Below are 16,761 nucleotides of genomic sequence, written 5' to 3' on the forward strand. Positions count from 1 at the left end.
CCACAGCCCACGGCAACGCCAGATCCTTAACCCACCAAGCGAGGCCAGGGATGGAACCCGAAACCTCATGGTTCCTAGATGGATTCTTCTAAGCTGCGCCAGGACGGGAACTCCTGTAGTGCTTCCTTTTGATGGCTGCATACTATTCCATTGGGTGGATAGACCCTGTTTTGTGTGCTCGTTAATAGACGATTGACTTGTTTCCACATTTTGGCTAATGCTGCTGTGAACATAGGTGGACAGCTCAGAATTTTCTGAGCCTGTGAACCGGGGAGGGGGACAGAGCAATCGGGAAGCATTCTCAGCCACGGGTCAGCAGCTTTCTCTGGGTCTGGGTCCCCTCATTGTATTTGACCAGGAGCCCCTCTGAAGCAGCATGAGGAGGAACCTGACTCCCATCTGGGAGGCCTGAAGGTTCTGCCCAGAGTGGGAGGCCCCAGACCAGCCCTCTTGGGACCCAACACCTTGACCCTCTGTGCTGGAGGCTAGTGGCTCTCCTTCCTCGACTTCATGAGGAAAGTTCTAGAAGGAGACTACAGGGGCGTCCCCTCCTTCTTTTAGTCCACTCTCATCTGGCTTCCTCATCCCATTTCCACAGGTCTTTTTTTTGTTTGTTTTTTTTCCTGTCTTTTTAGGGCCACACCCGCTTGATATGGAGGTTCCCAGGCTAGGGGTCAAATCAGAGCTGCAGCTGCTGGCCTTACGCCACAGCCACAGCCATGTGGGATCCGAGCCACATCTGTGACCTACACCACAGCTCACGGCAATGCCAGATCCTTAACCAATCGAACCTGCATCCTCTCAAGTGCTAGTCAGATTTGTTTTCACTGAGCCACCACGGGAACTCCTCCAGAGGTCTCTTATTTTCTTTTAATTGATAATTAAAATCGTGGCTCTCCTCTGCAGGTCTTAATTGAGCACCTACTCTGTGCCATGAGCTGGGGGGCCCAGCAGTGAACAGAATAGACAAAAATATGTATCCTCACGGGGGCCCATAGTCCCAGCGGGGGGGTCGAGCAGATAAATATGTTATGTAATAGAATAGCGAGCAATATGGAAAAGCATCAGCATTAGGCTGGCAAGGATTGAAGGCAGCAGAGAAAAATAAATCTGGTTAAAGAGGATCCAGGCAGGATTCTGGGTGATAGTTTTGGGGGCGGAGGGGAGCTGGGGAGGCTTCTGGAAAGGACACTGGAGCAGAGATCCAAATGCAACAGGATTGGGTGGTGTGACTTTGGGGGAGAGAACATTCTGGGCTGGGCGTGTTCTGAGGGTCAGGAAAGAGGCCAGCGGCTGGAGGACGTGCAGGCAGAGAAGGAGCAGAACCAGATCTTGGAGAGACGAGGGGCTTTGTGGCCCCATGGAAGGATTTTAGCCATGAGTGTGACGGGAGCCAGGGGAGGGTTCAGGCCGAGGCTTGATGGAGTTTGACTCCCGCTGCCAAGTGGTCCCTCTGGCCTTTTGAGACCTCCTGTCATCCAGGACCATCCGGGTGGGTGCATCCCGTGGACGGTTCCCAGGCGTCTCCCGCAGGGATGTTTTGGGGGCTGCTCCTCCCCGCTGCTCCTTTCTTGCTGATGCTCCTTCTTGGGTTTTGGTGGGTGGCCCTTGGCCTGGTTGCTTGCTGTTTTCTGCCACTCACTTGGCAGGCTCCCGAAGCTTCCATGAGCCTCAGACTCCTGGCTTCCCCCGACTAGCCTCCAGGCCTCCTTCAAACCCCGTCCCTCCAGACCCCACCAAGCTTGTCCCACTGGCTCCCCAGTCACCAGGCACCTCCCTCACCTCCACAGCAAGGAAGACCCCAGCCCTATGGCCCTGGCTGCCCCCACCCCCCTGCTCTTTCCCCCAGCCCTGGCCCAGTCGCTGCCCACTCCCCACCCCCTGCCCCCTCACTCTCTGTGTCCTGTCCCCACACCCCTGGCCCAGCCTTGTCCTTTCTCACCTGGTCCATTGCCCTGGCCTCGGCCACCCCTCCAGTGCATTCCGGATATGGCCCCAGAGTTGTCTTCCCTTACCCTTGCCCCTGCCCTGCTCACACCTCTCCCATGGCTCCCTAGTAGCCCCTGCCCTTTCCACTTCCGCTTGGAGGCCCCGCATGGTCTGGGCTATACCAGCTTGTGCAGCCTAAGTTCAGATCTCCCTCCCTCAGTCTTGCCCTTTGTGATCTGACCTCTCGGACTTGATTCACTGGTTTGGAAAGTAGAGTTGATTTACAACATTGTGTTAATTTCTGCTGTACTTTTTTTTTTTTTTTTTTTTGCGCCTTGGCATATGGCAGCTTGATGTGTGGGAACTCAGTTCCCAGACCTGGGATCAATCCCGGGCTGCAGCAGTGAAAGTGCAAGTCCTAACCACTAGACTTCCAGGGAAGCTCCCTCTTTCATTGACACTCCACTGAACTAATCAAACACAAAGTTCACCGGCCTGGAACACTCCTTCCTGTCCCTCAAAGCTCAGCTGGTTTTTTTTGTTTTGTTTTTTTGATGGTTTTCTTAAATTTTTTATGGCTGCACCCATGGCACATGGAGGTTCCCAGGCTAGGGGTCCAATCAGAGCTGCAGCTGCCGGTCTACACCACAGCCACAGCCACAGCAGATCAGATTTGCATCTGCAACCCCCATCACAGCTCACAGCAATGCCAGATCCTTAACCCACTGGGCAAGGCCAGGGATGGAACCCGCATCCTCATGAATGCTAGTCGGGTTTGTTACCACTGCACCATGACGGGAACTCCAAGACTCAGCTCGTCTGTGATCTTAACAGCCTTCCTGGCCGCGCCAAGCTGAGCGCATCACAGAGCAGTGATCTCCCCACTAGACCCTTTATTGTACGGGTGTTGGAGAGCCTGCCTCAGCGGCCTCAGATCTGTCCTTCCACTGTCTGCCACACCAGTGGCCTCGGAGGAAGGTGGAATGATGGGTCCCGGCTCATCTTTTCCCCAGAACGGGCGGTGCCCGGCCGTCTGCTGAAGACCCGGGCGATGCGGGAGATGTACCGGAGCTACGTGGAGATGCTGGTGAGCACGGCGCTCGACCCGGACATGATCCAGGCCCTGGAAGACACGCATGGTGAGTGGAGGCCCCGGGGGCCCAGACCCCCCCCCCAACCTCCCCCCACCGGCATCACGGGGCTGCAGCTCTTCTGACACCCCTGCTCGCCTTTCAGATGAGCTATACCTTCCGCCCATGCGGAAGATTGACGGTCTCTTGAATGAGCACAAGAAGAAAGTCCTGAAGCGGCTGTCACTGAGCCCAGCCCTGCAGGTACTGCGGGGATCCGGGGCGGCTGGTGTCCAGGGGCCAAAGGGCCGTCACTGCGCGGGTCCCCGGAGCATGAGGCCCTGGAGAAGGGTGATCGTTGCAAGGGATGGACTTGCAACCATCCCGGGAGAGTAGCGGAGGGCTGGGCTGTCAGGAGGGGGCGGGCGTCTCTGGGTTCCCAGCAGCCCCTCGAGCTCCGAAGACGGGGAAGGGTCATTGTCAAGGTCAGGGCGGGGCAGGCTGGGTAGAGTGTGGTCATTCTGATGGGTGCTGAGAATTCAGGGGGTGACATGTAAGGACGGCTGCTCAGAATTCTGCCATAGGATGGTGGTCTGGCCCTGAAGGTTCTCCGGATGTTAGTCTGGTCCTGAGAATTCTAGGATGGATTTTAGGCTAGTTCTGAAAATCCTTGGTGGGGTGTTGGTCTGACTATGAAAACACGGGTAAAAGATTCACCTGGTTGTGAAACTCTCTGTGGGTTGTAAGGATGACTGGAAATCCTGGGACTGACTGTTCTTTGGGTTCTGAGAAGGCTGGGAGGAGGTTACGTAGGGTTGAGAGTTCCAGGGAGTTCCCTGGTAGCTCAGTGGGTAAAGGATCTGGCATTGTCACTGCCATGGCTCAGCTTCAATCCCGGTCTGGGAACTTCTGCTTCCTGCATGTGTGGCCAAAATTTAAAAATCAAAGTAAATAAATAAATAACAAGAATTCCAATTAGAACATTAGGATAGGTCTGAGGATCATGGACTGAAGCACACGTCTGGTTTTATAATTCTAGGATCGATGTTAAACTATGTTAGCCTGGCTCTAGGGAGTCTGGATTTCAGGCTAACTCTTAGAGGTTTTTTTTCTTCTTCTTTTTTCTTTTTTTTTTTTTTTTTGGCTGCTCCTGCCCCATGCAGAAGTTCCCAGGTCAGGGACCTGAGTCAGAGCAGTGACAATGTTGGATCCTTAACCCACTGAGCCACCAGGGAACTCCCTGAGTCTTAGTTTTTGTTTTTGTTTTTTTGTCATTTTAGGGCCGCACCCTGGCATATGGAGGTTCCTAGGCTCGGGGTCAAATCAGAACTGCAGCTACTAGCTTACATTACAGCTCAAGGCAATGCCAGATCCTTCACCCACTGAGTGAGGCCAGGGATCAAACCTGCGTCCTCATGGATACTAGTCAGATTCATTTCCACTGAGCCAGGACAGGAATTCCTTGACTCTTAGAATTATTTTTTTTTTTTTGCTTTTTAGGGCCGCACCCACGGCATATGGAGGTTCCCAGGCTAGGGGTCTAATCGGAGCAGCTCCCAGCCTACACCACAGCCATAGCATTGCGGGATGTGAGCCAAGTCTGCAGGCTACACCACAGCTCACGGCAATGCCGGATCCTTAACCCGCTGAGCGGGGCCAGGGATCGAACCCGCAACCTCATGGTTCCTAGTTGGATTTGTTTCTGCTGCGCCATGACAAGAACTCCTTGAGTCATAGAATTTTGAGCAGGTTGTGAGGGTGGCTCTGAGAATCCTAGATGGGGTGTTAGGTGTCTCTTAGAAGCCTGGGCCGGGCCACAACACACATTTTAAGGGTCACCAGACAGGCCTAGGTTTCCTCTGTCCTTGGAGGAAGGCAAGACTCGAGCGTCTCTTCTGGATCTGCAGCTTCCTGGGGAGAAACTGAAGCATCTGACCACTTGAGATCTGAGAACGGGGGAGGGGTGGGGGTGGGCCTGGGCGTGTGGGTCCAGGGAGTCCCCCCTTTCTCATCCAATTCCCGCAGGACGCCCTGCACACGTTCCCCCAGCTGCAAGTGGAGCAGAGCGGGGAGGGCTCCCCTGAGGAGGGGGCAGTGCGGCTGCGGCCGGCCGGCGAGCCCTACAACCGCAAGACGCTCAGCAAGCTCAAGAGGAGCGTGGTCCGAGCCCAGGTGGGGTGGGGGCCGGAAGGGGTGGGGGTGGGGGGGGCTGCCAGACTGGGGAGGGGGCGCTGAGGCCTCTCCACTCCCCCTGCCCAGGAGTTCAAGGTCGAGCTGGACAAGTCGGGATATTACACGCTCTACCACTCCCTCCACCACTATAAGTACCACACCTTCCTGCGCTGCCGGGACCAGGTGAGCCGCCAGTGGTCTCGCCCGCATCACCCTGGGATTCTGCCCATCACGGGCTTCTCCCTAGACCCAGGAGTCCAGGCCCCCAGCCCCTCTTCCCGCGGACCCAGGAGTCCAGCTCCCAGCTCCCCTCTCCCTGGGAAGCGGATCCCTAGGGCCCCCCATCCCCTCCCACCGCAGCTCCGCGTTTAACTCCCTGCAGACCCTGGCCATCGAGGGCGGCGCCGAGGACCTGGGCCAGGAGGAGGTGGTCCAGCAGTGCATGCGGAACCAGCCGTGGCTGGAGCAGCTCTTTGACTCCTTCAGTGACCTGCTGGCCCAAGCACAGGCCCACAGCCGCTGTGGGTGACCCCACCCCGGCCTGGGGGGGCCACCTCCTCCACGAACGGAGAATTGGGACAGAATTGTGCCCTCAGGAGCTAACCCCTGGGCCCCTTCGCCGGGGCAGGGGAGGGGGGTCATTGGTCAGGGTGTGTCCATACTGCCCACACAGGGCAGAGTTCAAAGTTTGACTCCCCCCCCCCATCTCCTCAGCCCTCTCCACCCCCTCCCCATTCCTCCCACTGTCCGGTGTACAGAGAAATTATTTATATATATGTATAAATGTCTATTTAGTAACGCTTCCCTCCTCCCCTGGCCCCAGTCCCCTCTCCACGGCCATGGCCCCAGCCCCCCCACCTTGTACATAATGTATAGGAAAAGTCTATGTATGGTTGAGGGGGGTGGGGCGGCTTCAGAGAGCTGGGGGACCCCCTCCCCCCGCAAGCCCCCCTTTACAGGCCAAGATCTTTGCTAAAGGCCATTCCCTCCCCAGGGCATTTGGCATCGGGTGGGAGGGGGAAAACGCATCTTGTTAATTATTTTTAATCTTATTTATTGTACATACCTGGGGCGGGGGGCTGGGGAGGCGGAGGGGGAGGAGGGGCCCCTCCCACTCCTTTTCTACTGCGATTTGTCTGTGTCTGCCCCCCGACCCCCCCCCCCCCGTCGTCTGGATGTGGTTCTATTTTTTATCGGTCTCTTCCCTCCTCCTCCCCCCTCTCTAACCCCTCTGCCCCCCCCCCCCCCCCGTCTCCCCTCCAGCCTTTGTCTCTTGCTCTTTCTTGGGCTTCTGTACAACTCAACTTGTATACACTGTGTACACACAACCAGCCAAACGAAAACCCAACGGCAAACACTTTATCGGCTGGCTGGAGTGCCTCTGTCCTGCGGCGTGTGGGGGTGCAGTGGGGAGCGGGCCCAGGGGGTGGCGTGGGCACAGGGTCTGAAAGTGTAAGGTGGCTGCTCTTCTGCAGCCCTGGGAGGTGGTTGGGCTGGAGTCATTTGTATCTGTTATGTCCTGCTGTGTAACAAATTAGCCTATCCTAGTAACTTAGAGGAGCAGGTTAGTTGAGTGGTGCGGCCTAGGATCAGTTGTGAGGGTGGAGTCATTGTGGGTGTGACTGGGGTTGAAGCATCTACATTTCCCTAGCCTGGGAACTTCCACGGCATATGGAAGTTCCCAGGCTAGGGGTCCAATTGGAGCTGCAGCTGCCGGCCTACACTACAGCTCATGGCAACGCCGGATCCTTAACCCACTGAGCAAGGCCAAGGATCAAACCCGCATTCTCGTGGATTCTTTTTTTTTTTGTCTTTTTGCTATTTCTTGGGCCGCTTCTGCGGCATATGGAGATTCCCAGGCTAGGGGTTGAATCGGAGCCGTAGCCACCAGCCTACACCAGAGCCACAGCAACGCGGGATCCGAGCTGCGTCTGCAAACTGCACCATGCTCACAGCAACGCCGGATCGTCAACCCACTGAGTGAGGCCAGGGACCGAACCCGCAACTTCATGGTTCCTAGTCGGATTCATTAACCACTGCGCCACGACGGGAACTCCTCTTGTGGATTCTAATAGGGCTTGTAACCGGCTGAGCTTAGGGGAACTCTGAAGGATCTGCTTTTAAGGTGGCTCCCTCATGTGCCTGTTGGCTGTTGGCTGTTCCTTGCCACGTGCACCATGTCACAGGGTAGCTTGAGTGTCCTCCAGACATGACAGCAGAGCACAAGTGATCGAACGGACAGCAAAGAGGAAGCCACTCATCTTTATGCCGTAGCCCCCGACATCACCCACCACACACCAATCTTCTGTTTATCAGAGGAGAGCATTACGCCCAGTACACACTCAAGGAAAAGAAAATCCAGCTCGGCTTTGTGAAGGAAAAGGTATAGGAATTTTAGGATGCGTTTTTGGACCAGCACAGGCAGTGATGGATGTTGGGAGTTGACCAGTTTTCTCTTGGTTCCCTGAGGTGGGCTTGAGGGCAGGTCTTGGTTCTCGAACCCTGAAACTATAAGGTCATGTGGGGATTGCCATTTTAGAGGCTGGCCTGCAGAACTGAGTATGGATTCCTATATTGTCACGCCTTCTTGAGGTCCTCAAAGAACTTGTAGAGATGCAAACTCGAGTTGTTTCTCAACTCTGCTGAGTCAGAACCCACTTTTTTTTTTTTTTTGTCCTTTTTAGGGCCGCACCTGTGGCATATGGAGGTTCCCAGGCTAGGGGTCCAATTGGAGCTGTAGCCACCACTTACACCACAGTCACAGCAATGCCAGATCCGAGCCATGTCTGCGACCTACACCACAGCCCAAGGCAACACCAGATCCTTAACCCACGGAGTGAGGCCAGGGATCAAACCCGAAACCTCATGGTTCCTAGTCGGATTCGTTTCTGCTGCGCCATGACGGGAACTCCAGAACCCACTTTTTAATACAATCCTGGGAGGATTCTCTACAGTCATGTTTGAGGCACAGTGTTCCAGAATAAGCATGTTAAAAACGTGGAGTTCCTATTGTGGCGCGGTGGAAACGAATCTGACTAGTATCCATGAGGGATGGGGATTCGATTCCTGGCCTTGCTCAGTGGGTCAGGGATCTTGTGTTGCCGTGAGCTGTGGTGTAGGTCACAAAGGCAGCTCAGATCCCGTGTGGCTGTGGCTGTGCCTGTGGTGTGGGCCGGCAGCTGTGGCTCTGATTTGACCCCTAGCCTGGGAACTTTCATATGCTACGGATGTGGCCCTAAAAAGCAAAAAAAAAAAAAAAAAAAACGTGGAGATCCACTGATGGTCCGCTAGAACTCAGCCTATAAAGTAGGAAGAAGCTGTTGTCATTCTCAATGCTGGACACATCCTCAAAGTTAGAGCATTGGTGTTCTAGAACCCTGGAGTCAGAATTGAGGATGGCTGCTCGTTGGGTAGAGAGAGACCCAATGGGAGATTGAAAGGTGGGATGTTAGCAGTCCAGTGTCTCTTACAGGTGAAACTGAGGACGAGCCCCGGTTGTTCTAGAACCTTGGATATTATCTAGAGTATCACTGCATTATCTCGTCTAGTGCCCTGGTTTTACAGAACAGGACTGCGCAGCATCCAAGAACTAATGGGAGCGTGAGTGATGGGCCATGTGCTTTCCAGAATCATGGAGTTAAGACGGTTGGGGAAGGGTCCTTAGAGTCCTTGAACTCTGGCTGGGAGCACATCAGGAGTGGCGCCTCTGAGATGGTGTGGCACATTCAAGGTTCTGGATTGGGAGGTCGGCTTGGGGCCGAAGGTTCCAGGATTGTCGCAGGTTAGAAATCCAGGGTAGAAATGGGATGGAGTATCCAGAAGGGGGCCTGTGGAAGCACTTATCCCTTTGGGGACAGAATAACCTGGTGGTTGACCTTGGGAATTCAACTGCCCGCATTTGAATCTCAGCTTCAGCACTGACCAGACACTTTAGATCATAGCCTCCATCCTTGGTTTTGTCATCTGTAAAATGGGCTTTTGTCAAGTGACTGAAGACAATTCGTTGGAAGCACTGTTCAGCCCTTAGCTGCTGTCACCCACAGCAGGAGACCCTGGTGGAAGGCCGAGGGATGGCAAGAAGGGATGCTGGGCAGAGAAGGACAAAGATGTGTAAAGAGAGGGACATTGAAGCCCTGAGAGACCTGCCAAGCCCAGGGGCCAGCAGGAACCAGAGGCTCCCGGGCACACACGTACCTAGACAGATGCCAACTGAGCCGTGCCAGCCTTGTCTGATGAGCTTTGGAATGGTGGTGGCTGTGAACCTTCCAAAAATGGCTTGCCAGCTGTCATGTGGGTTTTGTACATGTGCCTTTTTTAGGGGCCAGCGGTAGCTTTCATCGCCTCAGAGTCCTCCAAGAAACGGGGTGTCCCGGCCAAGCACTTAGCCCCATTAGGCAGTGCAGAAAAGCCTCGGATCTAGCTGCGTGTCAGCTGGGGTGTGTGTGCGTGTGTATGTGTGTGCATGTGTGCAAGCATGTCCGTGTGCCCGGGAGAAGTTGGCCCAGACACACTGGCCGAATGCTCCTCACCCCCGGCTGGGGCTTAGGTGGAGGTGTCAGATCTTATCTGGGATCTGATTAAAAACATCCCCTTGGGACCCCACCCTCAGGAGTGGGCCCCTGCTGAGCAGAGGTGCTGGGGGGCCGGGAGGGTGAACACGCAGCACAGATAGATCTGAGCCAAGCATATTCCCAGGACGGAAGGTTGAACCCAGGCCAAGGATTGTGAGATAATGAAACCCGGAAAGGGATATTTAGCAAATCATTGTTCTCATCGGGAACACAGAGGGACATTCATGGTTCTGGGGCAGGAGAACAGTGGGGCCTGGGTCATTGCTCCTGGGCACGAAGTGGCCTCCGACCCTGGGAACCTAAGGAGTTCTGGGTCACCTCCACTTGACAGAGGTGCATACTGAGAAGCACTGGCCCAAAGGCATTCCACAGGGAGGGGGCAGAGCTAGATTCAAATCCAGGCAGTGGGAGTTCCCACTGTGGCTCAGTGGGTAATGAACCTGATGAGTCTTCGTGAGGATGCGGGTTCGATCCTTGGCCTCATTCAGTGGATGAAGGATCCAGCGTTGCCCTGAGCTATGGTGTAGGTCGCAGAGCAGCTGTATCTAGCATTGTTATGGTGTGACTGTGGCGTGGCTGTGGCTGTGCTGTAGGCCGGCACCTGCAGCTCTGATTCAACCCTTAGCCTGGGAACCTCCATATGCTGCAGGTGCGGCCCTAAAAAGCAAAAACAAAAAACCCAGGCAGAGAGACCTTGCAAAGCCATCATTTACCCCGGAATCAGGAAGCGGGTTCTGGAGTGGGTGAGAAGGGAGCATTCAGGGTTTGGGGCCAGAGGTTCTTTCAGACTTAGCCAATGTGGGGACAGGGGAAGCAGGTAATTGGTGACAGCTGTTAGGTGGAGGGAGGTCCAGGGCATGGGGTTAACGTCTCTATTGAGAGTTCTGTTCAGTAGGTATTGTAGTTCAACCGCAGCCCAAGAGATAGGGGAGCGGTGGCCTCCAGTTCTGGCTCCAGCCTTCCAGGTTAGCAAGCACAGAACAGAATTGGGGGTCCTGGTTCCCAAACAGCAGTGTGTTGCCACCTTACCTGACGTGGCCTTAAGATGCCCGACCTTGCAGGCCCTCCCAGGAGAGAGGGTCCCCGGGGTGTGTCCACACCAGCCTCCAGTTAGACTCAGCTGTCAGCCCAACTGAGAACTTTCTAGAACCAAGAACTTGCCTGTTGAACACCTGTTCATTCTGCCCGCCTGTCCCTTCTCCCTCCTGGAGCCAAAAGGTCTTTCTTAATATACGTTGGAGGTGGGAGGTAGGTGGGCAGGGTTTGTAGCAGTTGCTGTTTGTCTCCAAAGTCCTGGAACCTCCCAGAACACTGCTGTCTGATAGCCCTTTCCACAGTAAGGAAGCCTGTGTCTTTATTTGTAGTTCGTGGCTACCTGTGAGTGTTGAGCTCTCTTGAAATGTGCCTCGTGTGTCTGAGGAGCTGAGGTTTTAGTTTTGGTTTTATTTCTAATGGTTTCTTCATGCTCCTTTCTGGGTTTTTGTTATTGTTGTTGTTTTGGGCCATGCCCACGTTATTGGGCCAGGGATCAAACCTGAGCCACAGCAGTACTATGGCTGGATCTGTAACCATTAGGCCACCCCAGAAGGCCTTCTTTTGTTTTTTGTTGAAGTATAGTTAATTTGTAACATTGTGTTAGTTTCAGGTGCATCCCTTTATATGCATCTATTTTCCAGATACTTTTCCATTATAGGTTCTTACAAGGTAGGAAGTATTAGCTTCAGGAGCACATGTATCTGTTTTTCGGATTCTTTTCCATTACAGGTTATTACAGTTACTGAGTATAGTTCCCTGTGCTATACAGTAGGGCCTTTTATATATAATGTTAATATATAAATGTCATGTAGAGTTAACCCCAAATTCATCATTTATCTTCTCCTCACCTCCCTGAGGAACTGAGTTTTTAAATTTTAAAAAGTTTCTTTGAAATGTTCATTCTCATCCCGCCCAAATCCCTGCCAAGACAGAAAAAGGGTAGAGAGGCTCTCCTGATGTGGTCCAGACGCTTGGCTCAGCTTGTGCCACGTGTCCCCTCCCCCTCCCCCAAGCAGAGGGTTCTAGATCCCAAGGTTCTCTGTGGAGTGAGGTCCGTGTGTGTGTGTGTGTGTGTGTGTGTGTGTGTGTATGTGTGTGTGTGTGAGGGGCGGGACTCCCCCTGCCCATTTCTTTTTCTTTTTTTCTTTTTTGAATGGCTGTCCCTGCAGTATATGGAAGTTCCTGGGCCAGGGATCGAACCTGTGCCTCGGCAGCGACCTGAACTGCTGCAGTCAGATTCTCAACCCATGGTGCCTCAGCAGAAACTCCCCCTTTTCCTTTTTTTACAAAGCACCTCCTGACATGGGCAGTGAGTGACGTTTATTTCTCTGGGGGAGGAGGTTATGTACAGCAGTGATCCGGATGCCCGGGAGCCCTCACCCAGGGGCTGGGTCAGGATGGGAGGTGGTGGCAGAAGGCACACGGTGGTGATGGCCGTGGTGGTGGCCCGGAGGAGGCCAGGTGGGGATGTAGTGTGTCCTGGGAGGCCCGGAGGGCAACCTCGGCGAGGGCATGTGGTCCCAAGAGCCCGAGCCTGTTGCTCCCGTCCCCTCCCTACAGGAGGACGCAGGGGCAGCTCCTGTCCTTCTTCCTGGGGGCGCTGGGCGGGCTGGGTGGGAGCTCCTGTTCCTGGAACTTCCTGTGGGAAGAGGCTGGTAAGGCGGGGCCGGGGTGGGGGTGGGAGCAGGACCTGGGAAGGGGGGCTCCACTCACCGGACGGCGCGCACCAGCTGCTCAAAGGCCTCATCCACGTTGAGGCGCAGTTTGGCCGAGGCCTCGAAGTAGGTCACGTGGTGGGAGTTGCTGAAGGCCGAGGCTTCGGATCTGGGAACCTGGGGGGCAGGCAGGACACATGGAGGAGTCAGGTCCCTGCCCTGGGGACGGTCGGGCCTGGGGGAGGCACACAGACACACTGTGTGCTCTGACTGGGGCCACCTCCTAGGGGAGCTTAAGTGAAACATTGCAGGGAGACGGAGGAGTGAGCCCAGGGTGTGGGGTGGCTGCCATCTAAGGAAGAAGGCTGAGAAGGCTCCAGAGACGCTGGCCCAGAACTGAGTCATCAGGCAGAGAAACGTCAGGATGTCCCAGCAGAGGCCCAAGCAAAACTCCAACGGCTGGAACTCCCCACAGGCTTGATTGAAAAGATGAGTTCATGGCTCTGCAGAAACAACCTGCCTAGCGTCCAGGAGGACGCAGGTTCAAGCCCTGGCCTTGCTCAGTGGGTTAAGGAGCTGGCATTGCCGTGAGCTGTGGTGTAGGTCGCAGATTCAGCTCGGATCTGGCGTGGCTGTGGCTGTGGCGTAGACCAGCAGCTGTAGCTCGGACTGGACCCCTAGCCTGGGAACCTCCATATGCCGCAGGTGCGGCCCTAAAAAGACAAAAGTTTAAAAAGAGAAAGTTCTGGGTGGAAATCACATAGTTTGTGTGCAAAAGGAAGTGGTGGGAGGGAGAAGGGACAAGACCACGGTGGGTGTCAGGGGCCAGGTAGCAGAGCTGGGGTGCTGGGGCACGAGGGGGCAGCAGGAGTGGGAGGCCGGGGCCGGAGTTCTGGTGGGAATGAGAGGAGGGGAGGGAACAAAGCTGGGGCTGGGTGACCCTGGGGGGAGGTGCCCTCTTTTCCATCCAGTCCCTGCCTTGTGGGCGTGACAACTCCTGTGTGCAATGCTGGGGGCTCAGAAGGTCTGACGTGGGGCAATACATCTATGGGGTATGTGACAAGGGACCACAGGAGCCAGAAGAGGATGCTGACATGAGGTGGGCCCGAAGGAGCCTCCCAGACTGAGAGGGGGTCCCAGACCTGACGCTGTGTCTCCAGATCTGCCTTGTTCCCGACCAACACGATGGGGAAGTCATCTCGGTCCTTGACTCGGAGGATCTGCGTGAAGAGCTTGCCCACCTCGTTGAAACTGCGGATGAAGCCGCAGGTCAGCAGCTCGGCCCCAGTGCTCCCCGCTGACTCCGCCACCTCCGCCCCCATCTTCCCCGACCCCCGGACAACACCCACCTCTGCCGATCATTAATGGCAAACACCAGCAGGAAGCCGTGGCCGGCGCGCATGTACTGCTCCCGCATGGCACCGAACTCCTCCTGGCCTGCGGTGTCCAGGACTGCAGACGGGGAGAGGGGGCCTCCGTGGGAACCAGGCTCCCGCCAGCCACCCCCACAAGCCCGCAGCCCGGCCACCCTCCCACTCCATCTCCCCTGCCGCCCTCACTGTCCAGCCGGGCCGGGATGCCATCCACGGTGCAGATCTTGGTGTAGGAGTCTTCAATAGTGGGATCGTAGTCAGACACGAAGTAGGACTGGAGTGGGGAGGGGGTGGAGAGGACGCTTTACTACAGAGTCCCAGCAGGGATGATGGAGGCCTGCCTCCCTTCCCCCTGCGCTCCCCAGGCCCCTCTCTCTGAGGGGCTCCCGGCCCTATCCCTCTTTTTGGTATAAAGTTGCATTTCCCGAGTTGGGATGATGCCCTGGCTATGCGGCATTGAACACATCACTCCCCCTCTAAATCACTGCCCCTCTCCTGACCCCGATTTTCTCCCTGGGGAAATGAAGATCAAAAGAGTGCTACCCTCAACCCAGTGTGTGAGATTCAGGGAAAATCCTCGTTAAGCATTTCATATCATCTGCGCATAGTAGGCGCTCAGTTACTGAGACCTTTTGCCATCTAGCATATCTGCATGTGTTCTTCCCCCTTCCCTCTTTTTCTTCTTCCTCCTCCCTCTCCCCCTCCCCCTCGGGCAGCTTCCAGTGTCTCCTCCCAGGGGAAGGTCCTGGTTCCAATCCGGCTTCGGAGACACTGCCCCGCCCGCAGGCGGGGCCCCTCCCTTCCTGCCTGGGTCCCAGCCGCCTCCATCCAGGCCCTGGGCCAGCTTTGGGTCTGCCCCTGGGTGCAAGGGGCCCAGGGCTTGGGGCCTTTCTCTACCCAGACAGGGGCTCCCATGCACGCGCTGTCTGGGGTCTCTTTAGGGGTCTGGGGCCCAGGGGCCTCAGGGGTGGCATCCCTGGAGCAGACACCTTTCTAGGGTTTCTCCCAGGTGGGAGAGTTTCCCCTGGGGAAAGGGGTGGAAGTTTCCTGGGCAAAGGTGGATTTTCAGAAGAGAAGGGGTGATCTGGCAGCTGCTGGGGGTCCAAAGGCTGCATCCTGCCTGTCGTGGAGGGTGCTTAGTAAGGGGCAGTGCAGGGGCCTGGCCCTGGGGGGTTTAGGGGTGTGTCTGCAGAGTAAACCAGGAGAAGCTCAGGTGGGCGAACTGGGGGCTGGAGAGCATGGGGGAGGGTTGTCATAGAATATAAGTACATGTCTAGAGAGTCGTAGAGACCTGGAGACACATTTAAGAGGTCAGAGAAACTCCGAAGGAGCAGGTCTTTCTGGAAGTGTCAAGATTCTGGGGGCTTCTTCCATGGAAATGATCTGGGGGTTCACCAGAATTTCTGAGAAGGGCTCAGGAGATCAGAGTGGAGGAAAACTCAAGACGGAGGAGTGGATGGTTTTCCTTGAGGAAGGGTAGGGGTCTGGATCTGGTGGGATGGGGGATCCCCAGAACTTGGAGTCTTAGAGGGAATGGCTAAGGGGCAGGATCTTTTTGCAGTCTCTTGGGTCTGAGGGGGTCTCCCTGAGGACAGGGGTGGGATGGAGTCCTAGATGGATCTCAGGGGCCAAGTCTGGGCATAATTTCTACTTTCTGGTGGAGGTCTCTGAAGGGGCTAAACAGGTTGGGGGAATGTCAAGGGCATTCTCCCAGTTACTGAGCGGCTCAGAGGGGAAGCTGAGGTCAGGGATTTGGGAGAGGTAGGGCTCAGGGTGCGAGGAGGTGGCCCCGAGAGGGGTGGGGGCCCATGAGAATGCTTAGGGTCTAAATGGGTTGACTCTTCTGGATTTAGGGTGCTCCCAGGAGGCATCCAGGGTCAGGTTAGCAGGGGAGCGGGGCTTTGGATACTTGGGGTAGGGGTGCTGGGTCTCAGGATACAAGGACAGGAGGAAGGTCCCTCATGTAGGGGGTGGAGGCCTTGAGGGGCTCAGGGTCACATCTGAGGGGACATTTTTAAGATTAGAAAGCCTCATAAGAGGGTCTCAGTGATGGATGGAGGCGAAGCCCGGAGTCTTGGGGATCCCGCCAAGGGCTCAGGTCTGGGTGGGTCCCGGGGGCACCCCCCGGGGTGAGGGTCCACTACCTGGATGAACTGGATGGTCAGCGCGCTCTTGCCCACGCCGCCGCCGCCCACGACCACCAGCTTGTGTGTCTCGCTGGGTGGGGGGTCCCCGGGTCCCGGCCCCCCGCCCCGGGGCCGCCCCCGCCCTGTCCCGGACGCCGCCCCGCTGCTCATGTCGCTGCCGCTGCCGCCGCTACCGCCTGGGGCGGGGGGGGGGGGACCGGGCGGGGCCTAGGGGCGGACCACGTTAATAAGAGTACTGCATAAACATGAGCTCCAGCAAGAAGGACTCCTTTCTCGGGACACTTAGGGGCAGGCAAGACCTGGGAAAGGGAGGAGCTATGCTAATACGGGTAGGAGTACGGCTGTCGCTGAGAAGGGGAATTCCGAATGGGGCGGGAACATGCTAATGAGAGAACTGTGCTCACCCTGAGCAGCGCCACGCGCTCTCGGCTGGCGGGCCGGGGGGGGGGGGCGGAGCCATGCTAATAAGAGTTCTTATTCTCTTCGCAGACGGGTCTGGAAAATCGTTTGGGGTGGGACTATGTAAATGAGAAACCCTGTGTTGCAGCTAGCTTCTCAGGGTGCCGTCCCCGAGGCCTTGTTCTAGTAGGCGGGGCTTGAGTCTTGCGCACGCGGCCGTATATAGGCGCGCTCTGAGGAAGGAGCGAGTCCTGAGGGGAAATTAACCTCTGTCCTGGGACCCAAGCCAAGCTCCCGACTCTGGCGTCTGGGTTGGATGATGGAGGCTCCGCCCGCTACGGGACCCAGGCTTCCGGTTCCCGCTGTCCTAGCCTAGCGGAAGACAGACTGGGAGGGGAGAAGGGGCCCTG

The 16,761-nt window shown here is 56.1% G+C and overlaps 2 protein-coding genes across 2 annotated transcripts in view; one reads left to right on the top strand and one right to left on the bottom strand.

The window, feature by feature from the left end:
* The window catches only part of PRR12 (proline rich 12), a 30,904-nt gene extending 24,371 nt beyond the window's left edge, over window positions 1-6,533 (top strand). Inside the window, 5 exon segments of the mRNA XM_047790075.1 lie at window positions 2,943-3,068; window positions 3,166-3,263; window positions 5,025-5,171; window positions 5,259-5,354; window positions 5,554-6,533. Coding sequence (XP_047646031.1) covers window positions 2,943-3,068; window positions 3,166-3,263; window positions 5,025-5,171; window positions 5,259-5,354; window positions 5,554-5,700 — 614 coding nt within the window. The 3' untranslated portion in view covers window positions 5,701-6,533.
* A 5,547-nt stretch (window positions 6,534-12,080) lies between these two features.
* Window positions 12,081-16,141, bottom strand: RRAS (RAS related). The gene is made up of 6 exons (XM_047792368.1): window positions 15,950-16,141; window positions 13,992-14,079; window positions 13,782-13,884; window positions 13,575-13,683; window positions 12,491-12,609; window positions 12,081-12,416 (listed from the first exon to the last, which is right to left on the bottom strand). Exons 1-6 carry the CDS (start codon window positions 16,100-16,102, stop codon window positions 12,332-12,334), a joined length of 657 nt encoding a protein of 218 aa, XP_047648324.1. The 5' UTR covers window positions 16,103-16,141; the 3' UTR covers window positions 12,081-12,331.
* Between the last annotated feature and the right edge of the window lie 620 nt (window positions 16,142-16,761).

Source organism: Phacochoerus africanus, chromosome 8 (genome assembly GCF_016906955.1).
Source record: "Phacochoerus africanus isolate WHEZ1 chromosome 8, ROS_Pafr_v1, whole genome shotgun sequence".
NCBI classification, from domain to species: domain Eukaryota; kingdom Metazoa; phylum Chordata; class Mammalia; order Artiodactyla; family Suidae; genus Phacochoerus; species Phacochoerus africanus.